Source organism: Pseudorasbora parva, chromosome 3 (assembly GCF_024679245.1).
Source record: "Pseudorasbora parva isolate DD20220531a chromosome 3, ASM2467924v1, whole genome shotgun sequence".
Classification (NCBI taxonomy): Eukaryota; Metazoa; Chordata; class Actinopteri; order Cypriniformes; family Gobionidae; genus Pseudorasbora; species Pseudorasbora parva.
This window is the reverse complement of record NC_090174.1, coordinates 42,206,925-42,217,697: the sequence shown is the minus strand read 5'-3', so window position 1 is coordinate 42,217,697 and position 10,773 is coordinate 42,206,925. Positions and strand designations below refer to the sequence as shown.

Sequence of the window (10,773 nt, the reverse complement as noted above, 5' to 3'; positions counted from 1 at the left end):
CAGTTTCCTGTGTGGCTCAGCAGTCATAGTATCGCACTCTCACAGTCAACTGTCTGCTAGATATCGGCAAACTGACAGAGATGGCCTTGCATCTCGGAAATTGATAATAATGGTTACGATTGTGTGTGCCTGCAGATATCCTAGAATATACGTTAGATATGTGTTTGTTAAAGATTCACTCACTTATTTGACTAAAGTTCACTTGGAGAATGATTATCTTGCCCTAATATTCTCCCAATACGTAAAAGAAAATTTTAAAAACAGACATTTTAAAATATGTAAATATATAAAGTAGTTGTTCAACACGATGTGAAGTTTGTAGGAGAAGAATGAATGAATCCCACTATAGCGAAGGCTTGATTCATGAAAATAATTAGATCACGTGACTGACGCTCAGCAACGTATAAGGGCAACGTCATCAGAAACCTAATTAATATTCATAAGGTAATCCTCGGCCATAGTATTCGTAATTTAGCATTCAGTGTGGTTTGAAGAAGCGCTCAATTCCATAATATAAGACCGGAAGTTTTCTACAACGCTATCAGTAGAATACTGTTTGGACGTAATCTTCTTTCAGTTTATACGGAGAAAGTGACAATGATTTGACTACTATGAGATACATTATTTTCGTGGTAAGTGAATTCAACATTTATTTCATGTGTTTTTAGATATACAGTATGTTTCCTTGATGTAGTTATATAGAAACTTTGAAAGTTTAATTTGTGTCATGAGGCGTTAAATTGAGACATGCTTAGACCTGTCCGCCACTATAAACCACCTGGCACAACAGATCTTTGTCAATTTAAAAAAAAACAACTAATATAAAAACTTAATAGCCTATATAATAATTAGAAAATTATGAATAATTAGAAACCATGGAGGTTCTCTGAAGCAACATTTTGGATGACCATAACATAATCAAAACAATATGTATATGTATGTATTACATTATATATATATATGTATTTTTATATATATATGTGTATATTTATATGTAATTAGAAACTATATATATATATATATATATATAAATATATATATGTATGTGTCTGTGTGTGTGTGTGTGTGTGTGTGTGTGTGTGTGTGTGTGTGTGTGTGTGTGTATATATATATATATATGAGACTTGGTAATATGGTTATATCAAGTTATAACCTACATCAAGAACAACAAAGACTCCTGAACTAGGGGTTGTAATGATTATTTCTGTTATTTTAATTTATCTCTGTTATGAAAAATAAGATCTATAAACAGTAGTCTTCACATTAATTAAATATACACTGATATATAATAATGCTACAAAGGTTATTTAGCCAAGAGCACTGAGTGATTTTCTCTTTTTTGTTGTTGTTTGACAGACAGCAGAGGGTTTACTGTATTAGCAGGCTGTCACTTTTAGAACTAATGCACGGATCCTATTGACAGGCATTTGGTTTCTTTCCCCAACTGATATCATTCACTTAAAGCATAACTGACTGGGCTTACATAAATACTCATCAAGACAGCCATTTTGATATAACTGTGTGTGTATTTGACAATTCGAGTGTGCAAAGAAATGAAACAGAAGTGAAGGGATCACACGCTTTTAGAGCGGCAACTTGTGCCCACGTTTCAGTGTGTGTGTGTCAGACAGCAGACAGCGCAAGACGGCAAGGAGTTGTTTACGCAATTTTTATGTTTATTAACTATTTTTAACATCAAGCAAGTCACAAAAGTAACAGTCGTGCCCAGTATACTCTCTGCTATGTGCAGCAATATATATATATACACACACACACTCTATATGGAATTTGTCAGGTCAGTCATTGTCATCCCAAATATGCATTGCTTGAGACCCATAGGAACCAAGACTTAAGTTTCTAACAAATATAAACAAACTCAAGAGTCCTGAGACTCAAAAATAAAGTAGTGCTAAGATTTACACCAATATGTGTTAGTATAAGAGAACAACCCTTGATCCCAGGCTAGCCATAATTATTTACCAGAAAGTCGGTCTTTATTGAAGAATATCATCTTTTTACAGTTTTGTGTGTGTGTGTGTGTGTGTGTGTGTGTGTGTAGGTTTTGTTCTTGCTAAACATCATACATGCTGCTAAAAGTCACTTGGATCTGTCCTGGGCTCAAGGATCCACCAAGAACAGATCAAATCGGGATGTTTCCTGCAAAGAGAGCCTGGAGTATAGAAATGATAACATCTGCTGCCTGAACTGCCCTGCTGGTGCATACAAATTATTATTTTTTTTAAATCCTTTTATTCTTGTTAGACAATGTCTTGTATGTGCACTTACTTTCCACCGCCTCATTTTTTGCAGGAACCTATGTAAAAAAGCCCTGCCTTTCTGCTTCAGAAAAAGGAGTGTGTGAATCATGCGAGTTTGACACATATACTGAGCATGACAATGGACTGAAGAAGTGTTTATCATGCAGCAAGTGCCGTATAGGTAATTCTGTTATTTGAAAATATTAATATTGTCCCGTACTGCCAAGTCTTTCAGATGTATGCACATTTTGTATCATAAGCTTTTCGGGTCATGCAAGCCAAATCAAACTTGCAACACAAAAATTTGTGTTCGCACGTCCTTCAGATATATTTAATTGTAAATTGCCTGCTATTTGTGCACCTTCTTTCCTTCTGTAGATCAGGAAACCACAGAGAAATGCACAAGTACCCAGAACACAAAGTGCAAGTGCAAACAGGGGTCATTTTGCTTGCCTGACCAGGCATGCGAGGTGTGCAAGAAATGCAGCAGGTATGTTCTTTATGTAGAATTTGATCAAAACGTATGTGACCTACTGAATGTATTCTCCAAACCTGTGATCTCTTACCAATACATAATTAGGCTCTTAATCACATTTAACATGTGGTAGGCCAACACAGAAATTACTGTATATCCCAATAAAAGGACAAAAGGTGAATACTGGTGTAAGAAAGTAAGAAATACACTTGATTTCTGATAACACGTTAAATATACTCTTTTGAAAACATGACTCATTAAAAGGGCATAATGAAATACACATGGGCAAGGCAAATAACAAACCCCTATAAAAGGTTAAAACTCAATACTTCACACTCAAGTTGTCACACCAGAAATTGGTTAATCACCATAAACTTGGTACACAGCAAGCCACACACACTGTAAAAATTAAGGGGAATTATTGCACACTGCCCAATAATGTTGAATCAAAAAGTACCCCAAAGGATAAACAAAAGCAGCAATAAACAAAATCAAAGTAAATGCAATTCAATAACAAAAAAATACAAAAATAATCTCTTTCCCCGCTCTCACAGTGCGCTGCTAGGCTCTTGATCTAAACAAACACAACCGTTACTTTAAATGTGGAGGCAAAGAAAACAGTGGCTGACAAACTCTGAAGACAGATAAAAACTGCACAAGTGTGTCCTCCACAACGCGACCCCACGCCGCTTTACTGCATCAGTTCATTTAGAATCAAACTCTGGTACTGGTCACACGAGAACGTTCTATAAACAATCAGCATCTCCACAAAATGTCAGTCTCAGACAGCCTCAAACAGTGGTGCTTCGCACTTTCATTCCCCCACGCTGTTGAAACGCAGTACTAGCTCGCTGAAATGATTCGGCGCACTCTAAATTACATCACAATATATGGACGGCTGCCCTGACGTTGCATTTGTTGACACCGCCTACCTGACCTCACCTCATGTCCCCCACCACACTTAGATTTTGGACAAAGAAATCTCATGTTAATGAAACTGATTAGCATTACCTATGGAAGCTTATTGCATTCACTTGAGAGAAAAAAATCTACTCTGTTTTTCTGAACTGAATTAATGACTTAATTATCTCAGAATTATGAGGTTTTTTTTCTTGAAAAAAAATATTTTGCTCTGTTTTTCTGAATTAATGAGATCCCTCAAAATCCTGCCACGAGCTCTATTTTAGCTGGATTGCATGGAAGTAAACATGTTCCGCCTTTCAAGTTTTATCCAGTTTTATTTTACTTTGGGTTTGAAACATTGCTGCTGTCTTTATGTAATATAAATGGTATTGTTTTTAGTACGTCAATTTTGTGCAGACACCTCAAGAATTTGCCTGTTTCTCCATATCAGATATGGTATGTTTTGCGAGCCCGATCTCATGGAAATGCTCATTGTAAATAGTACAAGTGTGCAATCTTGTGGAATGTATACGGCAAAATGAGTTTTGGTGTGCATATGGTACACAGTTTATGATACGCACTTTATGGCGTATTATACGTACTGCACGTAAGACTGTGTAGCAGTTGCATTATCTCAGTATACATTTCACACGATATACATTACAGACGTTAGACACGATTTCACACTCGTACTATTGATACGCATTACTATGTGATCGTGTTAAGATGATGCATCTGAAATGCATTCAGGCTGACTACGTGGTGACACAAAAGACAATCAGGCAATTGTTGAAAATACTGGATCCCCATGGAGTGCAATAGCAATGTCAAGCAGATCAGAATGTTCTTTTCTGCTGTCTTGAGGTATCTGCACAAAGTTGACGCACTAAAAACAATAAACAAATGTATTACTTAAAGACAATGTCTCAAACCCAAAGTAAAATAAATCTGGATTAAATTTGAAAGGCGGGACATGTTTACTTCCATGTAGTCCAGCTAAAATAGAGCTCTTGGCAGGACTTTGAGGGATCTCATTAATTCACAAAAACAGAATTTTTTTTTTTTCCAAGAAAAAAATTATCTTGTAATTCTGGAGTAATTAAGGCTCAACGGCTAAACTCACAAGGGGGTCTGTCTTTTTAAAGCCTCAACGTTTTACTGGAATAGACTTTCAATGGTTTCATTTGTTTCAAAAAAGAATAGAAGTCTTACAAATTTGGAACAACATGCGGGTGAGTAACTGGTTACAGTAGATTCATTTTTGTGTGGACTCAAGATCATTTAATTTGTTGAACCCAGATGCAAAGAGGATGAGGAGACTGTAAAAGGCTGTACAGACATTTCCAACACAGATTGTAGAAAGAGAAGCTCTTCGGGAAGCTCCATCTCAGGTAGTAGAAAACCTTTCTCTCTTCTCACGCTGTTGCCCAATCCTTTCTGCTGCATACTGTTCGTGATTACAGCTGATCAAATATAGTATTTACATGTTCACATTTAAAGTCAAGGAAAATATAATTAACTGGGACATTCTGTCCAACATTGTCTTTTGTGTTGTGTGTAAAGACGTTGTTTCCATAGTGTTTCTCATAGAGATTTCATCCCATTTGTCCTACAGTGACTTTCATCGTTATGCCGTTAATTGCAATGCTAGTATGCATTTTGAGTTTCGTCTACTGGACAAAGTCAAAACCAAGTAAAAGAGCAGGTAGGGCACACATCTTTTCTTACAATTCACATCTCAGTTCTTAATTCTTCAATTTTGCTTACCGTACAAACTATTTTTTAATTCCAGTAACATCAAGAAGTCCAAGGGAAATGGTTAAGATCTGTATGGTAGGTCAACAAGACAAGACGTGTCCAATGCATTTGATTTATCAGCCAATACATTTATCAGCTTTTACTACAGAATCTCATATATTTTGATGAAATCAGCCCTAAATTCAACAATGATCAGATGATATCTTTCTTGCCCTGCAGGGTGACAGTGAGGAGGTGATAGAGGAGAGGCAAAATGCCCAGAACACCAAGATCGATGACTCCTCTCAGCTCCAGCCATTTCTTGAGCAGAACTATGTGGTGGGTACCCATGTACCTGCTTCACCAGAGAAAGACAGGGGACTAGGGGAAAGCCTCCCTAACACCGCCAACTCCTCACAAATTAGCCTGACCATGTCAGCTGTGCATATTGACCTCCAGCCATGTCTCACTAACCAGCCTTCAAGCTCTGCAAATGCCTGGCTGCCTTACACTTTGGTGAGAGTTGCTGCTTCCTTTGTATTAACACCACTTCTACTAGCATAACCATCTGAAATGCTGAATTCTTTGCTTTTTAATGTTTCCTAAGTCTAAATCCGTTGCCTTTGGTCATTTGGAGACCAGCTAAAGTAACAAAGTTACTATCTGTTGGTGTCTTCATTGTCATAGCTTGCTTTCAGGATAAAGACTTTTCCATGTTTTGTAAAAATCAGTCTACGTGGAAAGTTCATGCTTTGCAATATTTTCACACATTTTGTGTTAAAGAGATATTGTGACAGCTTTTGCCTTTGTTCAGAATTTTTGGACCTGCCGTCTACTGTGTAAAAAATTTTGGTTGGTTTTTGTTGGTTTAACTTAAAAAAGTAAGTAACCTGGATGCCGTAAAATTGTGAGTTTATTGAAATGAAAACTTTGAGTTGATACAATGAAGGAAATGTGTTTAATAAATAGAAACTCAAAATATTATTGTATCTGAACCACATAAAAATTTTTGATAAATCATGAAAATAGCACTATTTGGCATGTTTCACTGCGTCATCAAAAATAAAACACACACAATTACCCAATATGCTTACAAAATCTTTTAATAATATTTTAATAAAGGTTGTCGAATCTCAAAAAATGTTCATTGTATTAACTCAAAATTTTAATTTCAATGAACTCCATTAAGGCAACCAGCAGTCTGTGTGCTGGTTTGGGAAATAGTTACTCCAATAATGAGGTTGATCTTGATCTGTAAACCCAGACTGTATTTTAAGGGATCTAATGGGTCGGTTTAGGGTTCGGGATAGAATATAGGCTACAGTTTGTTCCATCTTAAAAGCATTAGCTTATGTCGAATGTCCCCATTTTGTGTGTGTGTGTGTGTGTGTGTGTGTGTGTGTGTGTGTGTGTGTGTGTGTGTGTGTGTGTGTGTGTGTGTGTGTGTGTGTGTGTGTGTGTGTGTGTGTGTGTGTGTGTGTGTGTGTGTGTACAGTATAAAAATCATTACGTCTATGTAGAGTCCCCACAAAGATATTAAACCAGACGTGTGACAAGTTTGATTAGGATTAAAACTACATTTTCTAAACTTCTGTAATAAGCCTGACATTATAATTTTTGCTTTGTCCAGCTTTGGTTGTCGTCTTGTTCAAAATCATCATTACATGCATGTTATGAGCAGAGTTATTTATTCATTTATCCCATCCTGTTGTACTGTCTTTGTCTTGTGAATTTTCTTACGATATTAGCTCTTTAAGCTGTTCAAATATTATGATTTTTTTTTTTTTAAACAAATTTGCTTTGTCTCGTGACTGCAGAACTTTTGCCGGTATACGCTTCAGGAACTAACTCATAAGCGCGCAAAACAGCACTCTTCATTACACCAAAGTCTAAGCTTTGTTCAAGCGTTAGTGCTGAACAGACTTCTTGGTCTTTACAGACGAGTTTGCACTGCAATAACAGTGGCACAAATTCTGCGGTCATTTCAACCGCGTGGTTCCCTCAAACAAGGTCAAATAAGTGTCAACCTCGCTCTTTTAAAAGAGTGGGACTTGTGCAATTTGATGGCCAACATCAAAACCAGGTTGACTTACTTTTGGGCCACGTCGAGGTGCAGGAATAGGACTCGGAGTAGAAGCAGAGGCACATCACTCCTCTGGCTAAACTCTGTACTCCACCAAGTGTCCTAGGTCACATGCTTAATCTCCCTTTTTACAGCACCACGATAAACTTTAATTTGATACAATTCTGCAATCAAAAATAGATAATCTTTGCGGCAGATATCCAATTGTTGTGATGTAGATTGAATCGCGAAATTTAATTTCAAATTTCGAGGCCATTCCGAATTCCCTTCCCCTTAAAGTGAAAACCACTAAGTAAACGATGACATACAAAGCAAGTTTCATGGGTTTCTTAACTTTCTAACACGCAACGACATATATAATTGTTTTTGTGGTTTTTCGAGAGAGAGAGCAAGAGATAGAGAGAGAGAGAGCTTTTTAAGACGAGCCCCTAATTTCTGTTACGACCATCTAGGGGTCAGCCTCAGCAAGAGGAAGAATTGAGTCTCACTACTAGAGAGTTTCCAAAAAGAAAAAAAAATATGTCTTACACAGAGTTAAGCTTCAGGGGCAGACAATGCCATAATAACAAGCCGAAGAATCATTTTTTAAACCTCTACAACTCCTAATTTGGAAAATAAATAGAATTTATTATTTTTGGGCAGTTTCTCCCATTCTTCTTTGCAGGACTTCTCTAGCTCCATCAGGTTGGATGGGGACTATCGGTGTACATTTTTAGATCTATTCTGTTCAATCGGGTTCTAGTGTGGGCTCTGGCTGGGCCACTGAAGAACATTAACAGAGGATTCCTGTAGCTACTCTTTTGTTATCTTGGCTGTGTGCTTAGGGTCGTTGTCCTGTTGAAAGATGAACCATTGCCCCAGTCTGAGTTCCACAGCACTCTGGAATTGAATTTCATCAAGGATGTCTCTGTACATTTATGCATTCAGCTTTGAGCTGGTTGTTCTTCTGGAAGGTTCTCCTTTCTCCACAGAGAAACGCTGGAGCTCTGTCCGAGAGACCATTGGGTTCTTGGTCACCTTCCTGGCTAAGGCCCTTCTCCCTAATCGCTCCGTTTGGCTGGGCGACCAGCTCTAGGAAGAGTCCTGGTGGTTCCAAACTTCTTCCATTTACATGATGGAAGTCACTACTCATTAGGACATTCAATGCTGCAGAACTTTTTCTGTACCGTTCCCCAGATCTTTGCCTCGATACAATCCTGTCTCGGAGGTCAATTCCTTGAACTTCATGGCTTGGTTTGTGCTCTGACATGCACTTTCAAAGAAATTTCTTTCACATTGTCATTGTGAGGTATTGTTTGTAGAATTTTGAGGGAAATAATTAATTTAATCCATTTCGGAATAAGGCTGTAACAAAACAAAATGTGGAAAAAGTAAAGCGCTGTGAATAATTTCTGGATGCACTGTACCCCCAGTAACCACTATTGTATCTGTCAATGCATCACATTACCATCAAATTGAATTCTTCCATCTCTTTTAGGAACGAGAGTCACCAAGAAGACTTGTTCCTTTGAACGGTAGGTTCATAACTTTTTTCTTTGCATAGAGTATACCTTTAATTTGCACTGCACTATTAGCATTTGTAAATACAAAAAGGGTTATGCTTCAGTGTTTTTACTTCATCTTGCCTTTTCAGGAGAGGAATCGCTGAAGAAAACGTTTGATTTCTTTGAGGAAATGGATGTCCACTATCATAACAGATTCTTCCGGTTCATTGGACTGAGTGATAATTCAATCAAAAGTACAGAGTCTCTTTTTCCAGAAGACAGAGTTTATGAACTGTTAAAAATCTGGATGGAAAAGGAGGGACTGAAGGCAGATTTCAACAGCCTTATTGAAGCATTAATCTATTTAGACCAAAGGAAATCAGCAGAAAATATTGTTACAAAGGCAGTTAGTAATGGTTACTATAAATATGTAGATGAGTGACTGGAAACAAGTTAATATTTTCACCCTCTTATTGACTTTGGGGGCAAAGGTATGCTTTTCATTTTTATTTCGTGCATGGCTTGGCCTACCTTATTTAGTATTATTTCCTAACCATTCCAAAATGGAAAGTGTTTCACTGACATAATATTTATTATGCTGGCCAATAATGGGCAAATGTTTAGAAAAGACAAATGCTATGCCGCTGTTTACAAACATTAGCTGTATTTGGAGAAAAAAAATATATTTAAGACGTCTAAAATTATGAAATATGCAGTATTATTATTGTGGTTGCTTTCTTTACCATTTTGTATACACATTTGTTTCGCATTATGACCTTGAATAATATGTATGTCATGTGAATTATTTTGTGAATTAATAAAAGCAACTTGTTTGTACCTTTTTAGTTTTTTGCCTTAATGATTGTGGCTTTACAATACGTTTTAAGTAAGGTTCTGAATATAGTGCCCGCTTAGTTCTCAGAGCGTTTCTTAACCCTCTATGGTACGGTGTTGCCTCCAGGAAACATAGTGTATTTTAGATTATTCTTAATCAAATGAAACACCAATGTATTGTTCAGACCTATCCCCAGGAAGAAGAACTTAAATACTAATCAATGAAAGTAAAAAAAAAAGGGTCACATGACCCACAGGGGTCCATTTTGTGTCCTGTTTCTGTCATGTGCACAGGTCACATGGCTCCATATTTTCTCCAATGAAAACGGCATTTAAAACTAATTTTCCTTCCAGATAATCACCCACAAAAATATGAGTCACCTTCAATGGTTAGTATAGAAGTATTTTCAAGAACTTTACATTATCAAATGTTTTAGAGTAAATAACAAAAAACTGTGTGTTGCCTCAACTATGACAACATTGTATCATAATGGAATCGCATAAGGCCAGACACACTAGGTTGGATACCAATACAGCATATTTGTAAAGAAAAGAGTTAGAATTATCTAAATATATCTACAATATTTTGCACAATATTGTAATGCATATAGTGACAATCCGGCAGGGTGAGGTTGAGATCGAAGATGGAGATGAGTATGAAGATGGTTGTGATAATATGATATGATTAACTTGATATGATAACTTGATGTAATAACTTGATGCGATGGCTTGATGTAATGGTTTTTAATACTTGTGTTCCACGATGGTGCAATGTTGCCTGAGAGCATTAACTGAATTTGAAATGTTACTTTTTATTTAATGTGAAATTTGTAATACATTATAAACTGGATAAATGTGTTTGTTCATGTCTCTGCTTAAAGAAATTGATTTTTTCAATAAATATATTTATTTTTTCTACATGAAAACGTAAAATGTTTAAATTTGTCTGCTGTGGTACAATGTTGCCTTGCGGCAACAAACATTTAAAAAATAAATAAA

At 36.6% G+C, this 10,773-nt stretch overlaps 1 protein-coding gene across 2 annotated transcripts; it reads left to right on the top strand.

Annotated features, from left to right (window-relative positions):
• The first annotated feature begins 466 nt into the window (after positions 1-466).
• On the top strand, positions 467-9,977 carry hdr (hematopoietic death receptor). 2 transcript variants are annotated; one of them, XM_067438935.1, is made up of 10 exons: positions 467-632; positions 2,060-2,216; positions 2,311-2,439; positions 2,637-2,748; positions 4,936-5,027; positions 5,252-5,341; positions 5,429-5,469; positions 5,614-5,889; positions 8,934-8,970; positions 9,090-9,977. In XM_067438935.1, the coding sequence occupies exons 1-10, from the start codon at positions 612-614 to the stop codon at positions 9,380-9,382; spliced, it is 1,248 nt and encodes a 415-aa protein (XP_067295036.1). In that variant the 5' UTR covers positions 467-611; the 3' UTR covers positions 9,383-9,977. The 2 variants fall into 2 exon arrangements, with proteins under 2 accessions (XP_067295036.1, XP_067295037.1); XM_067438936.1 differs by having other exon boundaries at positions 5,614-5,712; positions 9,090-9,968.
• The last annotated feature ends 796 nt before the right edge of the window (positions 9,978-10,773 follow it).